General features: G+C 41.8%; 1 protein-coding gene across 1 annotated transcript in view; it reads right to left on the bottom strand.

The window, feature by feature from the left end:
• The window catches only part of UNC13B (unc-13 homolog B), a 269,311-nt gene that overhangs the window by 12,575 nt on the left and 238,296 nt on the right, over positions 1 to 18,440 (bottom strand). The window contains exons 18-29 of the mRNA XM_044678148.1: positions 17,852 to 17,967; positions 15,700 to 15,863; positions 14,829 to 14,979; positions 12,949 to 13,017; positions 11,328 to 11,417; positions 10,795 to 10,926; positions 8,596 to 8,723; positions 7,840 to 7,925; positions 1,503 to 1,629; positions 1,231 to 1,327; positions 765 to 908; positions 254 to 331 (exon numbers count right to left, since the gene is read on the bottom strand). Of these exons, the coding sequence (XP_044534083.1) occupies positions 254 to 331; positions 765 to 908; positions 1,231 to 1,327; positions 1,503 to 1,629; positions 7,840 to 7,925; positions 8,596 to 8,723; positions 10,795 to 10,926; positions 11,328 to 11,417; positions 12,949 to 13,017; positions 14,829 to 14,979; positions 15,700 to 15,863; positions 17,852 to 17,967 (1,382 nt within the window). The remainder of the gene's footprint in view (positions 1 to 253; positions 332 to 764; positions 909 to 1,230; positions 1,328 to 1,502; positions 1,630 to 7,839; positions 7,926 to 8,595; positions 8,724 to 10,794; positions 10,927 to 11,327; positions 11,418 to 12,948; positions 13,018 to 14,828; positions 14,980 to 15,699; positions 15,864 to 17,851; positions 17,968 to 18,440) is intronic.

Genomic DNA, 18,440 nt, shown 5'->3' with positions numbered 1-18,440 from the left:
GGCCAAGGTGACACAATAACAAAAAGAAATGGATGAAAAATCAATTTGACAATGGATAAGCATGCATCACAAGATCTGGAAAGGGCTAGGATTTTAAATGTAAGGAAATCAGTGACAAACAGATCAGGAATATGAACATAAGAAGATTCCTCCAAACAAGGCAGTCATCGGTTCAGCAACATGACTTTCTCAGGACTTACTCTTTCCTTTATACAACAGATGACCCACTCCATGGGAGGAGGCAGTTCCTTACCAGTTTCTCCTTGTCACAATAGGATGGGAAGCTCCTGGCTAAGATATCTGCATACTGCATCAGCACTTTTCCAATGGTCTGTGGAGAGGAGAGCATGGAGGGTAGGGAGGAGAGAGAAAGAGTTGTTGGCTTTGATCAGGCTCAAATTGGGAACAGAGCACATTCAGAGAAATATTACCTACCACTGCTTTCATCAAAGAAGCATAATAACCATGGAGCCCCAACCACAAAAATTGATTGCAAGAGATGGAAGGAAAATATGACCAAAATCAAGCTGACATCCCTGTAGCAAAGTCTATTTACTCGATCCTCTAAGATTCTGTTAACCTGAGCACTAAGCATGAACTAAAGGGCAAAGACTTGAAATCACTTCATATAATCATACCCTCACAGGTTCCATCCCCACATTTAGAAGACCATTGAGATAGAGCCTAGACCTGATGAAGGGGAACAGAAGGACTGAGATAGGATTGAAGCCTGTGACTAGGGAAGGATTAGATATAATAATCACCTTGGCAAACCTCCGCATGTAATGAGCAAGGATGCCAGGGTCTGGGCATTCCAACTTCCGGATGATTTCAAAACTCTGGTTGAGCTGTGTGAAGACATCTACCACGGAGCAGGAGAAGAGTGCATGTTCTGATGTCTGTTGGAACTGAAGAAAGCCCCAGGAATAGGGTTATTCCCCCAAATCCTGTGGGCCAGGGCATGGAAGAAGAAAGAGATGCTCCCCTCCACCTCCCAGTCATTCATGGAAAATGATAGTCATTTTTCCTAGAAAGTGATTCAGACCAATTTCATAAACCCTCCATTCCTATGATGATACATGTTAGATGACATAAACCCTATCTATGCCTGCAAGCAAAGAACTCAATAGCCATCACATCCAATGGGCTTTCACCAAGTAGTCAGGCATTGGGCAGGGCTGTCCAGCCTATCATCTGAAAAGAGAGAAGCCCCATGCAATCCTGTCCTACCCCATCTTTTTTGTCTCTCTCCAAGGCACCATGCAGGAACTCCAGGGACACATCCTCATTCTCATCCAGCCACTGAAGCACAAATTGCTCAAACCACCTGTGGCAGGGGAAGGGAGACCAGTGAGATAAGCTGACCCTAATCTCCTAGCTGCTTTCCTGACCCATCCCAATCCAAGCCTGGGCACCCTCTCCCACTTCTCTCTCTGTAGCTTGAGTGCCTAAGCCCTCCTTCTCTCCATCCCAACTCCCATTTCTCCTGCAGCTTGACTCACGCTGGGTATTCAGGCACCTTCCCCTGGAGGGCAGGCAGATCTTGAACATATTCATTGTGAAGCCATTTAACTTTGAAGTGCAGGTTCATGTAGTCAGCACTTTTACAGAGTCGATTCTTCTCATGCTCTGAGGAAGACAAAATTAGGGCCAATTATTGGGCCCATGGCTACCCTGCTGTCCACTCTGAAGGTAGCAGGCCCAACTGGAGTACTCCAGAGAATGTTCCCAGAGACAAGGAAGCCCCATGACCCTTTCCTGATAATCTGCATACGGGGATACAAATACACACACACAAAACCTGTCACCCTCAGTGGGTGCTCTCTAAGAGCCTAAAGAGAGCACGTTCTCTTCTGACTTGCATGGATAGAAAATAACCAGCCCAGAAGGATACAAGTGAGTTCTCCATCAGGCTTTTGGCATGTGACTTTTTGGCAAGGTTAGGGAGGGGATGGAGGTGGTGGCTGAAGAGGAACTGCCAGGCAATGATCATGGATCAATGGAGCTTTCCTAAGCCCAATTACTTCTAGAAAGAGCTGCCTTCAAGGGACCCCCTCCTCAACCTGTTTGTTCTAAAATATGAGAATTAGTTAGCACATATACCATAAATGAATTAAGGTCAGTTTATCAGAGATTAATGCACAGTTATACTGAGAAATGCATTGGAGGGAAAGAAAATTGAGAATCCAAAAGTGCCAGCATCTCAGGAGAAGCTGGAATATCCTAAAGCAAAGACAAGAGCCAGAAGATGAACAGAATTTCAAGATAGCATGAGGAAAAGAACTAAAAGTCTAAAATGGGGAATCATTAACATCCAAATGCATGTGATCACAACAGGAAGCTACTCAATGGTGTAGAAAATGGAATAAATAGCTGGATATCTGCAATCTATGTGGAAAAGGGAAGCATCTCACTGTATCATCAGAGACCTCTTCTATGAATGCCAAAACAAAGAACCACTACCTACTTATTCCCAGCCTGACCAGAGAATCAGGGGAGTGGCTCTGTTCACAATGTCTTCATTAGTAAGTCAATGGGTTTACATTTTGTTTGTGTGACTACATAGTAATAATAGTTAATAAATAATTATACATGGTGCTTTAAGGTTTGCAAATGCTTTCAACATATTATCTGTAAAGACAGCTATTACAATTAATCTTCTCTCCTTTCTGTCAATAAATTGAACCTATTTAAAAAATAAACATGACCTGTTCAAGGATTGTCATTTTACGTAAACAGACAAAAAAAATCTGAAAATTGAGAAAGATGTCTCAGTGAATAATAGACAATGAAAGTCTGACAGCTAGACTAGTATTTAGTTGCCAGCTAAGCTGCTCCCTTAAATCAATATTAATTGTCCAGCTTTACTTGCACTTTATTTTCTACAAAATTATGGCTCAAATAATGTTCTATGAATGTACATCTTGCTCAAAATGAGGAAAGTGGGATGGTTTTTCAATATAGGCATGCTTTTATAATTATGAAGGTTGCTTTTTGCTCATTTTAGTAGATATTTGTTATCTCCAAGGATCTCTCAGTTTTGCTTTGGGACATGGGCCTATCTTGGAATATTGGCACATCTGATTCTTGGCCATTTTCTTCTAACACAGTCTTCAGAGCATCTGTTGTCTGGCCTTCAATATTGCTAGGAAATATGTATTTAACCCATTTGTGCCATATACACCAACACACACAGACACATACACACATACCATATTTATCAACACCAGCTAAGCCCTTTAAAGCAATAGTGAGCTTGGAATAGATTCCTATAAGCACAAATAAGAGGGGCCTGAAGAGCAGAAGCTCTAAGGCCCTAGGACCTCAGGAATCTGGTCACTCAGAAGAGCCACAACTTATTGCTAAGAAAGAATCAAATTCTAATAAGGCAGTGTTGCCTCCCCCAATCACTCCCAAAGCCAAAGCTGATCCAAGAGAGATAAGGACTTGGAAGACCTTTGGAAGATATTGTTCCTCGTGGGAGCTAAAAATGAGGTTCTTCCTTCTCTGGTCAAAGGAATACTGGCCATGGGAGCCCCAGCTGGGAATTGTACTCCCCAGGGAAACAAGTTCTCAGTAAGATGAATCCCCATGGGAGCTGTGTTCATGGCCATTTGCAGCATCCTCTTCTCTTCCTAGACTACTTCCCCAATATGCCCGGAAAAGAGAGGCCTCAGTAGAGCCATTCCCCACTTTGGCTATTACCTCAAGGCACTGGTGAAGGAAAGATAGGGGAAAAGGGTGGAAGGGGATTTTTAAGTGATTGTAAGAAAGCAAAGGCAATACTAGATTGAGGTAAGCCCTAGCCTAGTTCTAGCTCAAAGCCTTTCTCATAGCTCAGGCCCAACAGTCTAGGTGGTTCCTGCCCTAAAGGCTTTATTCTAACACTATGCCAGGCAGTGCTACTAGCTCCTGTAGGCACATGTGAGGGATCTTCACTATGCAGCAATAGGAAGGAGAGAAAAGGGGATAAAATGAAAGGCTGAAAGACTAAAGGCAAAGGAGCAGCAACCAAAAGCTCTTACCACCCTGAAAGAGGACTTTGCGAATTCGAAAGACAGTAGATCCTTGTGGCAGAGCAGAGACAACAGTGAATAATGCAAAGAGAATGGTAGACACTACAAAGTAGCCTCTTCAGGGTTTAGCCATACCAACCCAAGATGTGCCTTGTTCCCCAAACCCCTTTTCCCTTGCCCTTATCCAAGAAGGAAATGATTAGATGAATTTTGGAAGGAACTTTTTTCTTGTGGCAACTGAAAATGAGGTTCTTCTTTCTTAGGCGAAAGGAATACTGGCCATGAAACAATGAGGCACTACTCAGAGTCTATTTTAGGGAACCAATCTCTGAATCCCATCCAGAACGACATTGGAGGTAGGGGGCAGGCCTTTCTCATTTTTCTGAGCTCCTAGATTCCTTAATTTTGCCTTCTCTCAAGTAACAACATCTTAAAGTTACCAATTTTATTGCATAATTCCTGCTCTTAAGACTTTCAAAGCTTGATCATTTCTTGATTATACCTAGTAGTTTCTGAGGCTGAAAAGCCTTCTTAGAGAAGGTTAATTAATAAAGGGTGATTCTAAACAATGTTCATGCCTCTGCAAATGCTCTTGATGGGTCCCAGAGGAATCATGCTACAGTTTCTAAGATCTGGGATTCACCTACTATATCAACAGTGTAAGAATTTCCTCCTCTCTTCTTCCCATATCTTTTTTTTTTTTTTGGTCTTCTACTTCTGCTCTATAATTAGCTGTGTGGCGTTGAGCAACTAATTTCACTTCTCTGGGTCTCAGTTTTCCCATGTTTTAAAAGAAGTAATTGGATTAAATAATCTAAGATCTCTTCTTCCTTTCTTTGCCCACAATATTTCTATCTCTTAGAATATCCTTCCCTCTCCACTTCATTTATCCATAATTTATCTGTCCTTCAAAACTGAAGTCAAATTCCACCATCCCCATGAAGTCTTAGTCTTATCTACTCACCTAGCCAAAAGTGTGGTATGATAGAAAGAACAACAGAACTTGGAGCCAGAAGGCTTGAGTTGGAGTCTCAGCTCTGAACATAGGTGACTCATCTACTTGTCTGAGCCTGAGTATTATATTCATCACAAGGATTCTCAAATGCTATATAAGCAGGAATTCTTATTGTGGTGATTATGATGTAGTAATTCCCTCTCCCTTTTCATCTGCTCCTCTAGCTTTATTTCTTTTGTCTAGGTTGGACTACATTTCCAACCCTGGTCTCTGGGCTAAGCTCAAAGCCCATATTCCCAGTTGCTTGGTGTTCTTTTCTCCCTGGATGTCAGACATATATGATCAATTTTCATTTTCAATTTCCCTTTTGGACTGGCAGGAGCTCCATCTTTCTTCCAGCCACCCAGATTCAAAGGCTTAGTGTCATCTTGGATACCTCCCTTTCTTCTCAACTTCTACATAAAATCAAGCACTTACCTAGAGCTAGGTAAGTAGCACAGCCCACATACAAACCTCAATCATCTAAGGACTCTGTGCTGCTTTTTGCCCCAAAGCCTTTGTCCCTAATGTTTTTCCTGTCCTAGAATGCCCTCAGGTCCTTAACTTCTACTATTTATTCCAATCCTACCAAACTTTTAAGCCAAAATCCTATGTTCATAAAAGCTAACGTACCCAAATTGATCTCCCCTTTCTTTGATCTCCAGTAATATTGATAAATTTGAACATGCTATGAAAATATAAGTTCATAAAATCATAAATTTAGAACTGAAAATAATCTCAGGGGCCATTTAATCCAATCTCCCTCACTCTACAAATGAGGAAACTTAGGCCCAAGGGAGTGATGAGCCTTGCCAGAGATCATGCAAGTGGTAAAGTAGCATAAACCAAGCCCAATAACTCTAAATCCAGTGCTGCCATTACTGCACCAGAGCCTCTGGGTCTCTATCAGCACCACCATTATGTGGGGTCCTAAACATATAATTACCTCTTTGTTTCACATGTCTATGCTAACTCCACTAGGAGGTACTATAAAGACAGAGGAATATGGAGGGCAGACACTTCAGGTCTTTTGAGGGCAGAGATTATTCATATTTGGTTTTGTATCCCCAGGAACACCGCCTTGTATATATTAGATAGTTAATAAATGTCAGCTGAATTGTTTTTTGAATTTTCTCTTTCACAGGACTGAGCATGGGATGTGGTTATCTAGGAAGATATGAGAGTCTAAAGCAATGAGCCAATATTCCCAGTATGTAACTTGCATAAGCAACCTCATTACTTTATAGCCATATCATATGAATATATTCAGTGAACCCTAAGAGATGGAGTGATAAAGATGCCTTACAAAGATTCAGCCAGTCAGTACCCTACTATATGACTATATGAGATAGGTTATGATCCCACTACTGGAGATTGTCATTGAAGCATGTATCTCAATAGTTTTAGAGGCAGCCTTACCTAAAGGCTGGGTCCTTGCCTCCAAACCTTTGCCCTCGCTCTTCCTGTCTCCTAGAATATCCTTCCCTCTTCACTCAGTTATCCATAATTTATCTGTCCCACTCACACCAACTGAAGTGTTTTTTGGACTGCCTTATGACATCTCTTCAATATCTGTCTTAAATTGTAAATAATTTGTTGTAATGTTTTTAACTTCTCATATGCTTACATCTTATCTCTCCCATCAATCAGACTGTAGGCTCCTTGAAGGCAAGAATCCTATGAGTAATGTGGTACCGTGGGAGGATTTATAGTCAGAAGACCTGGGTTCAAATGCCAATTTGACTCCTTACTATAAGTGTGACCTTGGGCAAGTGAATTTCATCTTTTTAGGTTTAAGTCTCTTCATCTGTACAATTAGGGGCTTGAGTGAAATAACTTTGGATTAAAATGGAGAAGACCTTTAGCCATGCTTAGATGGGGAGCTTTTAGCTCTACTCTATACTCCTCCTACTCACCATGGCCATGATATGATAGGGAAATGATGCTAATATCCTGCTTCCAAAAATACTGCTCCACCTGAGACTGACACTTAAACCCATTCTTCCTTCAGTCCTCAAGGTTGCCCAAACCCTGCTTTTATCCTTACTCTACGCTAAGAACTGGGTAGAAAGATATTTTCCGTCCCAGTCTGCTATCTCAGACTAGGCATACAAAGACACACAAGTGATAGGCAACATCAGGACAGATGGACACAAATGGAAATAACTAGAAAAGTGTGTCTGAAGCTCTGCTCAAGGAATGAATAAAGGGTCATCTTTGAAGGAAGACCTTCCTGGCCTTGGATTCTGCCATATGAGGTAGAGGGCTGAGGATGCAGCCTTGGGAAGACTGGTATCAGGAAATCCCCATCTATGCTGTTCTAACGTACACTGAAGAACTCCTAGACTCTAAAGCAGGGGTTGGCAACCTTTTTGGCCGTGAGAGCCATAAATGCCACATTTTTTTAAAATGTAATTTCATGAGAGCCGTACAGTGTTCACAGTGAGCACTCCTATAACAGTGCCTGAAAAAAAAATTGACTTTATGGCTCCTGCAGAAAGAGCCATATCTGGCCCTCAAAAGAGCCAGACATGGCTCAAGAGCCATACATTGCCGACCCCTGCTCTAAAGTCTCCTATAGCCCTATGTAGTCAAACCCTTGATCTATTTCCCCTCACCTACCATGAGAGCCTCAATAATGATTCTATTGGCATGAGACTGCTGTATGAAACCAACCCAGGATGGCATTGTCTCTATTCCATACAGCCATAGCCGCAACAACCAGTAGCATCTCTTTAAAAAAAAATTTTTTTAACTAGAAAAAAAATTTTTTTAACTAGAAAAAAAACTTGAGAATGAGGGAGCATGAAGGTGACTTTAGCTCTTTACCTTCCAATGCATACTTCATGTCCTGGGCAAATAAATGCCACATCACTTCTGCACTGACCTTGCCCACGTTCAGCTCCTGAGGGAACCTGGAGAATGAAAGGAATTTTAAAATTAGGGCATGATACAAGATCTTCTTGGTTCTGTACTGAGGGCCTGGCCTGAGGGAGTTCTGAAAAGAAAGATTCAGGACAGGGAATGTATAAATCCATGGAGAAACTGGAGGTGGAGATAGAGGAAGTCTAGGAGAGGGGAATGGAAAGGAGGGAGGTGGAGAGGCCCAATTTGAAGAGAAGTAACCTGGGAGAGAGGAGGGGTCTAGGCTCATGGAAAAGGAGACTGAAAAAAGGAAAGGGAAGACCTCAAAAACAAAAGGATATGATACCCCAAGAGAAAGAAAGGAAGGAGGTCCTAAGGGGAGAGAAGGTTGAGTATAGTGAGTGCCACATTATTGAATGCAGTGAACATAGAGTCACTGGTCATCCATGGAGCATATCTAGAACATATAACCCAAAAGGCCTCTCACCCCAAGGTAGTTGGCTTAGTCAAAAGGGGAAGGAGTACCTATGGCATCTCTGCACCCACCTCAAGCCCTAGTCAAGGCAGTTAACCAGACAGACACAAGGGATAGATGGACAGACAGATGGACAGGAAGAGGAGGCAGCACTGTAATCACATAGGGACAGAAAAGAGAAAGGCCATTAGACAGACAGTGAGGTTGAGTACAACTCAGGTTTGGGGATGGGGGTGCTTGCTCACTGGTTCAGGACAGGTGTGTAGGCATTTTTGTCTTCCTCAATGATGGACACAATGAGAGTAATGAGCTTGGGCCAGAAATCCAGATTCCGGATACTGGGGCCTTGTTCCTCTGGAGGCAGTTCCTGTTTCTTGTTTCAGAAATCATAGCATTATTATATGTATCCTCCATTATACATGCACCTTTACATCCTCTCCTCTACTGAGGAAACCTCCCTCCTTCCTCAGTTAAAGGGTCTTCTTTTCTCTCAGAGATTCTATCCCCATAATCTACATCCCATCCTCTTCTAGCCCAAAGGGAGAGAACTCTCCTCTCCCCTTGGTCCACAAAAGCTTCATTCCTAGATCCTCAAGAGCTCCCTTCAGTCTCTGAGGCACTGCTACTGATCCAACTTCCTCCATTTAAATCCATTCTCTTCTTCTAATACAAAGTACTAAAATCAGCATGCACAAAAGAAAATTAGAGTCTCAGGGAATAAGATGTGATTATTTGGACTAGTCTAGGGGCTCCTAAAATTTACAATGTGGAATACCCACCATTCCTACAAATAAAAAAGATGGGGAAGGGACTACTGGTCCTATACCCAGATGTGGCCCAGAATGAAAGAAGGCTAAATTTCCATAAAGTAATACTGGGCTTTGTGCTCTGACCCATTAGAAGTAATGACTGATTCCCTTCCACTCCCTTCCATCAGCCAACCTCCGATCTACAATTACCTCACAGTACTTCTTGTCTCACGAAATTGTCTCTCTAGCCAGAGACAAATCTTGCTGCCCAGAAGACAAAACAAAAAGGGTAATCCTTTGGATGTAAGAAGCAAGACCTGTGTGAAAGGTTGAGCCTGGGCAACCTCAATGATAGGTTTGAAGAAAAGGAGAGCAAGCCACTAATTGGATTTGGAAATATGGTAGGCAGTGATGGCAAAAACAGTAAATGCAAACCCTTTTCACAATAACTTTAGAATGTTGGATAAAAAAGTAGGAGATGGGTCCACTTGATATCTCCAGTTTTGGAGGAAAGAAACATGATAGAGTGAAAGACCTAGACCTGGAAGAGATCTCAGGAGTCATCTAGCCCACCCTTCTTGTTGGCAGATGAGGAAAAATTGAGGCTCAAGGAGACTGAGTGATTTGCCCTAGATCACACAAGAGTTAAGCAACAGTGGTAAGATTTTAACAACTCTAACCCCCCAGAACTTATACTCTTTCCACTATACCATGAGCAAAAGAAAAGGAAAAAAATCACTCTAAGAAATGGAGAAAATGTTCAGTGTTGGAAGAAGTGACTATTTCCTGAAATATTTTTTTTACCTAATAAGAGAAGCAAAGCACTAGCCTTGGCCCTGGAGTGCTAGAATTATACCTGATAAAGGAAGGCTCTTTGAGGGAGCCACTACTTAAGACCAAGTGATCCCAGCCTAATTATAGTCACTCGTCTAGCAGAAAAGGAAAAATCAAGAAACCTACCTTGGACTTAACTCTATTTTAGGAAATGTAACTCTATTTAGGAGACATTATGGACATTGAGAAAGAAAAAGGCATTGCTACCCAAATTTAAAAGGCCATGGGAAACTTCCAAATGTTTTGGAAGTGATACTTTGTGAAAAGAGGTTTGCTATAGGCTAGAATTCAGAAACTAGGCTCTCAAACAAACACCTTCTTGTCTGAAAGGTAAAAGTCTTCCCAGCATCTCTCCAAAAGAGAGAGCCCAAGGAAAAAGAATGAGGAGCCCACAAAGCACGGACAATCTGGCATAAACAGAAAATTATTCAAGCCAAAGAAATCTCCAGTAAAGGCTGGAATCAATAAAGAGTTCTTCAATAACATCCTAAAGTGGAACCGTTTTATAATTACAGTTCAAAGGACATACTCATCTCAATAATGAAAGAGAGCAGAAAAACTGGGTGAATTCTCAAGATTTCCAAACCACAAGTCACTTTTGAAAATGCATTAGATTAAGTAGTAGTAACTGTTCGAGATAGTCTCAACCTAACCGTACAAATCATAGATCTCATATAGCATCATAGGAGAATTTAGAAGAAACTCAGGACTGAAATTACAAAACAATTAGCCCAAATTCCTAGTCTGTCACTACAAATGGTCCCAGGACCAAGGGAAAGACAGAACAATCACCAATAAGAAAGGCAGGGAGTAGGGGTTAAACAGGGAAGGGATGGAGGTAGCAAGTCTAGGGCATCTCACTTCAGTCTGGTACTGGTGGCTGTACAGTTCATGACAGTTGTTGAAGATGTATTCATAGGTGGAATTCAGACAGGCCTTCACGCAGTCCTTCACTACCTGGCTGGCACGGGGTGGACTCTGAAGCTCTTGTACCTATAATGGATCCAAGGAACATGACCCTAGAGTGAGGCTCCAAATCACAGCTGACCCTGCTAACCTGGGAGCTGGCGCTCCTTTCTTTCCTTCTAAGGTCAGTCTTGGGAAGAGCTTTCTCTCCACTCCTCCTCAGACACAGGCCTTCCTTTCCCCTCAGATACCAGATTATGCTGTTGGATGGAGACGCCAGGCCTGACTGTGGGGGAATTTTTCAACCCGAGCCCTCATCTCCTTTGGCCTGTAGAGTGCAGTGTTTCCACACAAAACAAGGCAGGGAGAGGAAGAGATGGGAAGAAATTTCTCCAGAGTCTAGGAGTCTGATGGTGCCAGGCATTCCTGCCCCGCCAAGAGCCTTTACCTTCTCTGACCAATTTCCAAACCTAGCCTTAGACACTCACTTTCATTCTGAAGAATGTAATGCTGGTGAGCAGATCCACAGTGGATTTCAGGTCCTGTAGCCTTTCTGGGCTCCCGGCAGGGAAATTATTCTGCAATAATTATTATAGAAACCAAATGTAGGTAAAAGTTAAAAATTCAGCAAGTAAGAAACATCAACCTAATAACTTTTCTGTGACCCTAGCTGAACCTTCCCCTAGCTTCCTCCTAATATGCCTCTCTCTGCCTGCCCCTCCCCATTTAAGAGGGGAGAGGTTCCTGAACCCAACACTTGCCTCAGAGAAGAGCTGTGATAAAAACATTTAGAGCAATATAAGCATTTTCTTTCTTTGTATACACATACCTCTTTCTGGCATTAGAATAGACTTAAACAGGAGGCCAGGAAATTGATCCCAGTTGTTGTTGATGAGATTAGAAGGGACTATTCATTGAAGCCTTATCTCACAAGTCATTTAACCCTCATTTTGGGAAAAATGTTTTTAACTGTAAAAGGTCAATCTACACAGCACAAGACACCATATCCTGTCAATTCTCAATTGTCTATGCAAAATGAAAAGGAATAGCTTTGCAGATCACTGGAACTTCCTTTCCTTTTGACTTTAGAGAGTACTTTTGCACTTGTATTTAAATGTTAGTATGTCTGCTTTTTCTTGGAATTCACTACCTTTTTAGGCAAGTAGTGAAGCCTATATTATTCAGCTCAAGGGAAACTGGGGAAACTGCCTGGGTTCTCCTTCCTGCTCTATCTTGCAATCATCATGGGGACAAATAGCACACATGCAAAGCTCTGGCCTAAGCCAAGCTTCCCCTTTTTTCTCTACAATTTATGTGATACACAGATTTTGTTTTTATGTTCGTCTTGTTTTTCAGTGTATAGAAGGGGGCAAAAAAGCCAAATGCTTTATAACTGGAAAAAAATAAAATAGTGGTTAAAAACAAAACAAAACAAAACCCTAAATGGGCTGACTAGCTTAATTTTCACTTGGGCAGGGGATAGAGGGAGGACAAAGAGAAAGAAGGGAGGTGGGGTCTTTAAATTAAGGATTTAAAATATGGCAACTGAGCCTCAGGGATGACCTAATAATATAATTAACCAAAGCATAGAAAATAATGTCAGAGTTAGGGGAAAAGCTAGGTTTGGGATAACAGAACTATAGCATGGCTTAGCTAAACTCCACTTACACACTATGTTGTATTCTGTGGCTATCAGTGGCACTAGTCACACAGGTAGATGTAGCTCTGTAGGGAAGGGTGAACAGTCAGCACATTTATAGCCTTCTAGACTTTGCAAAATGCTTTATATAAGTTATCTTTTTTAATCCTCACAACAACCCTGTGAGGTAGGTGTTATTGTTAACCCCATTTTACAAATGAGGAAACAGAGGCTTAGGGAGGAAAATGACTTATCCATGGTGTCACAACCAGTTAGTATATGAACAGGATTTGAACTCAGGTCTCCGGTACTCCCAAATCCAGCATTGTATTTACTCGTACCACCTAGCACCCTTCTGATTCCTTATATTGGCAGAGCCACCTCCAGGTATGGTCTATTGTTGTTTAGAATACTATACTTATTTTTTTACTAGATGCTACCAGTTGGCCAGGTTGGGATTCTCTGCTCACCCGGTATGTGGAGAGGTCAATTCGCAGTGAGTTATGCAGCTGGTCCAGCAATTTCACGAATCTCTCTTTCTGTGGAAAGAGAGGAAACAAAGGCAGTGGTAATGATGGGGTCCTGAGCTCTCAGGAGCACAGTGGTGCAAGGGAAGAGGAAGGAGCCCAATGTCTGAAGGGAATAACGTTGTCAAGTTTAGGAACAGATTTTTTTTAATAACCCTTACCTTCTGTCTTAGAATCAATACTGTGTATTGGTTCCAAGGCAGAAGAGTGATAAGGGTGGGCGATGGGAGTCAAGTGACCTGCCCAGGGTCACATAGCTGGGAAGTGTCTGAGGCCAGATTTGAACGTAGGACCTCCCATCTCTGGGCCTGGCTCTCAATCCACTGAGATACCCAGCTGCCCCCCCAGAAAGAATTTGGGGGCAGTTGGATGGCTCAGTGGATTGAGAGCCAGGCCCAGAGACAGAGGTCCTGCGTTCAAATCTGGTCTCAGACACTTCCCAGCTGTGTGACCCTGGGCAAATCACTTGACTCCCATCGCCTAGCCCTTACCACTCTTCTGCCTTGGAACCAATACACAGTATTGATTCTAAGATGGAAAGTAAGGATTAAAAAAAAAGAAAAGATCCCCTATATTTTCTTTTAGGTACTTAGGCAGCCTGTCTATATGTGGAACTTCATCTTGTTCATCCTGGGAAAACTGAGGTACAAGGAAAGGAAAGGGCTTCTTGAACATGGGCCATATTTAGAAACAGCAGCCTAGTGTTGCAGCCAGGTTGAGGCCCACAGCATCCCTCTCCCTGCAGAGACACCTCAACTCCTCAATGAATGAGAAAGGAAACCAACTCCATGTTCAGATCAATTCCTAATCAATAATAATGAGAACATGGTAGATTTCTCATCCTGGACTCTGTTGTTCCCTCACAAGACACTCCATCTTCCAACAGTGGGCATTTTTCACTTTCTGTTCTCCATATGTGGAATTCTCTCCTTCCTCACCTATATATTTTAGTTTTCTTGGCTTCCACTAAGAATAGCTCATCTAACCCCCTGCAAAAATGCTTTCCTCATCCTCCTAATACCAGTGGTTTCCCACTGAAATTATCACCAATTTATCTTTTATCTATCTTGTCTGTACATAGTTGCTTACATGTGATTTCTCTCATTACACTGCGAGTTCCTTGAGAGGAAGGACTATTTTTTGTCTTTATTTAAATCCCCCATTGCTTAGCAAAGTGCCTGGCAAATAGGAAAAGACACTTAATAAATGTTTGTTGATTGACTTGGCTTGAAAGGCAAACACTACAAAGGTCACTACAATGTTACTACAATGAGTTTCACCAGGGAGCTCATGGAACCCAGAGACCATTGCTTGGTGAGTCATGAGTTGGTGAGGGAGTCACAGCTTTGGAATTCATGCTTGGGATAAATTAAAAAATCTCTAAGTTGGAAGGCACCACAGAAGGCACTGAAACCAAACCGTACCTGACCAAGAATCTGCTCTACAACATTCTCAACAAGTAGTCAGTGCTGACATTTTAAGAAGATGAGCTGATAGATTTAAAGGCCTTTCTTTCAATCTTGCTTCATTCTATTTCTTGGTTTTTATGTTTCTTATTGTGTTTGCTTAAATAATGTATGTTGAGATAATTCAAATGAGTAACCAAAACAGGAAGCATGTGCTATTCCGTTTTTGTGTGCAAATATCTACATCTAAAATGAGTCCTATCTCTATGATTTTTACAGTTATAAGTAAACATCATTCACAACTCAACAGGAGACAGTGACTTGAATTCCAGACAGAGCACCTTAGAATAAAATAAATAATTTCTATAGAATTGGGAAGAAAAAATTACACTTATGGATCTGTATACATATACTCACTCCAAAGTTAGAGGCAGCAAAACGGTCAGAGGCAGAGACATTGGTGGAAGCTGTGGTATGGGCATAGTAAGCATTGATGTTGGCGAGCAGAGTGCTCATCACTGCTGGTACACCAGGACACATGTACTTGGAGGACAGACATGCAAAGTGCCTAAAAAAAACATATCCCCCAAAGTTATACAGTACCATGGTTCCTTCAGAAAATGATAGGATACTCTAACAAGGTCCCACCACAATTGGCTCAGGGTCACTTTCCTCAATTAGGCCAGTGCCTTTCCATCTTATAGCCTAGTCCTGCCTGCTCTGAGTTGGCAGCTCTGGGTATTAATGAATCAGCTGCCTGACAAGTCTTACTTCTACCTTTAATCATAAACAAAAATTCTTGTTATATGAACTTTAGGTAAACAAATCAGTAGATGCTTTCTCCTTTTCTATATATCAATTTCCTAACTCCACATTGGAGGAAAGACAGTAGGATGGGTGGTTTTATACACATACACTTGCACATGAGTGTGTACACACACATAACACCTTTTCATAGATTTCTAGAATTGGTACATGCATATATATCCTTTTCTTTCCTCTTCTTGATCCCGGAGGTAGTAACAAATATATACCTATTTTTTATCTTTCTGGAGTCATAGGGACTATTATGTTTATGCTATCTCTTCACAGGCTCCTTTTCCATTCTAAGGGAAACAATAAATAGGTTCATGAGAGGAAGGCTGAGTCAAAGTCTGGCAGTGCTGGGTGGTCTCAACAGTGAGTTGCATCCACTCACTAAGGAGCAATCTACTTTGTCAGTGTGACTTCATTAGCATTCAAGTAGTTAGCACTCCCCCCCACCCCCCGAGTTCTGACTGAACCTCACGTCATGGCCTGGTATATTGATTCAATGCCATAGCGCATGGCAAATTCATCCACAATTTCTTGGGCTGTCTCATCAAAATAAACCTTCCATGCATCATCCCCTTTGGCCTCAGGGATCCGGACTCCTCCACTGCCCTGTATATCTGTGAGATGATGGAACAGGTTCTGCAAGAGACAAAAGGAAGTACAAAATCCCATCTCCTTGAACTCTCTACAATTTGTGTTACTGTTGAACCAGCCTTTCCTGAACATCCTCTTCTCCACTGGTTTCCATAACACTTTTAGTTCTCCTCAGACCTGTATGACTGATTCTTCTTAGTTTTTTTTTTTGCCAGATCACTATCCTCCTACTATCAACAAAATATGGGTACTTTCTAAGCCCTTGTTTTGGACAGTATCTTCTCGTTACAGTCTCTCTTAGTGATTTCAATAGTTCCCATGGGTTCAATTATGATCTATATGTAGATGATCCAATCATTATATCAACCCTATTCTCTCTCCTGAGTGCCAATCCTGAATTATCAGTTCTCTGCTCTACCTCAACTGCATGTTCTTTAAGAATCTCAAACTCAAAATGCCCCAAGTGGAACTCCTCTTTCCCTTTAAAACTTACCCTTCTGAGCCAAACCTCTCTAATTCTATCAAAAGTACTGTCAGTCTTTCAGTTGCCCAGGTTTGTCACATCAGAATCATCTTTGACTCTTTGTTTCTCCCTCCATTTCTTAAAATTTGAAGTCTTGTTGACTCTCTCTCCACACATCTCATATACATCTCCTCTCTCCACTAACAGAACTTCCAGTTCATATCTTTATCTACATCATTTTAATAGCAAGTTAAATAATATTGCTGCTTCCAATCTTGCCTTTCTCCCATCCATCCTCTACATAGCTGCTAAGCAGATAGCCCCCAAATACAAATCTGACCACTGACTATTATTTCCCAGTGGTTTGATCAGCTGTCATGGATTCAGTTAGCATTTCTATACTACAGTATAGTGCATTACATTAACACTACTATAAAGTTTGCTGCCTTCTTTCCTTAACTCAAGGAAACCATACAGAATCCAAATCACATCAGAGACCTAGCACTCTGAAGAGGGATGGCAAGGAGAGAGGGCCTAGAATCACACCACAAAGAGCTTAACTGATTTGAACTCCATCCAAGCAACAGCTCTGTTTTTGTTAGTAGATCCAGCCACTGGCTCTGAGTCTAGGCCTTTGACATATGGGAATAAAGCTTTATTGAATCCATGTTCTGGCAGCCAAGAGCTCTAGTGGCCACTGATGTGGCTGATACAAGAAAAGAAAGCCTTGGTGTTGTCTCAGAGGACAGGAGCATCCATGGGGTCAAAAATGCAAACAGTTGGGGTACTCTCTCTTATAATCTGGTGTGGCTAGGTCAAGTGGATTTGACAAATATGAATTTGGGAGACTTTCTCCCCCACAAATAAGGCTCAGAAGAAAGCCATTGGAACTATGAAGGATATAGATGTCCAGAGATGTGAAACATAGGGGAATAGAGAACTCCCTAGAAATTTCTCCTTCTTGCCTAATTTCACCAAAGAGAGCTCAGAGGACAAGGCTTAATATTGCTATATTGCAACTGGAAGACCAAGACACAAGTTAGTCAGTCCAACTTTATGCAGTTAGCCACCAACACAATCAGGTCTCTAGCTACTTAGTTCCTTTTCTTCTATTACGATAAAAAATAATAAAGGCTGATATAATAATATAAATTAGTATTTTAATTAAAGCCATGCTGATAGATAAAGTCATTAGACCACGCGCTTGTAAGAATTCAAAACTGCCACCTAGCCATAATTACCTCCCCTCTCCTCCTGCGCCCAGTAGCTAAAGAGCAGCTAAAGAGGCTTACTTTCGATTCTCCTCCCATTTAAACTGTTCTCTGCGTGGTGACGTAGGCATTCCCACGCCCAAAGAATCGGAACCGGAAACCCGTTGGACCATGGGAAATGTAGTTTGATAGTTCCCACGTGTCCATAGAAAATATATATATATATATATATACTTTTAGATGGCATTTCCCAAATTTCACTTTTACACTTCCCAGGATCACAATATTCACCTCATGGGATTTTTTTCTAGGAAGGTGTGGCTGGGCAAGTAAGGGGCTCCTACATGGGGCTGACTTACCTCATGGAGACAGGTATATTGTACATGATACGGTGCTACTTTCTCTTCCCCCTTTATTTCTACACTGATATGTAGCCGGATCGCTCCTGAGACAGCAGATTTATCTGTCCTCTTTTCTAGAAGGGAAAGGAAACAAGAAACTTACACCCTCATGAAACACCCAAACTGAGCAAGACCAACCTTAGTCTAGGAGCCAAAGGAAAGAAAACGTCTTCTGGGAGGAAGGCCAGAATCACATGGAGACATGCCCTCCAATAGCTATAGCTGATTGAGTATATGTAAGCAGAACTGGAAATTTCTAGTTTGGATGTGAAGAGCCCTATGGGACTTTTGGAGCTTAGGGTAAGCCCAATCAAAGCTGACCCAAACTTCTCCTCACTTAGGTTATGATTATCACGGTTCATTGAGGCTGGGTGTATATACACAAGAGAGATGGGAAAATGGTCACCAGTATTCTACTGACTTAGCATTCTCAGTCTTGGCACCCAAAATATAACAGGGGGAAAGAGAGAATGGAATGGTGACAGGAGAATGAGATGGTGATTAATGATAAGAAGAGTTGCTAGGCACCCAAAAGAATTCAGTCTCT

Source organism: Gracilinanus agilis, chromosome 1, assembly GCF_016433145.1.
Source record: "Gracilinanus agilis isolate LMUSP501 chromosome 1, AgileGrace, whole genome shotgun sequence".
Taxonomy (NCBI): Eukaryota; Metazoa; Chordata; class Mammalia; order Didelphimorphia; family Didelphidae; genus Gracilinanus; species Gracilinanus agilis.
This window is presented reverse-complemented; position numbering and strand designations above follow the sequence as displayed.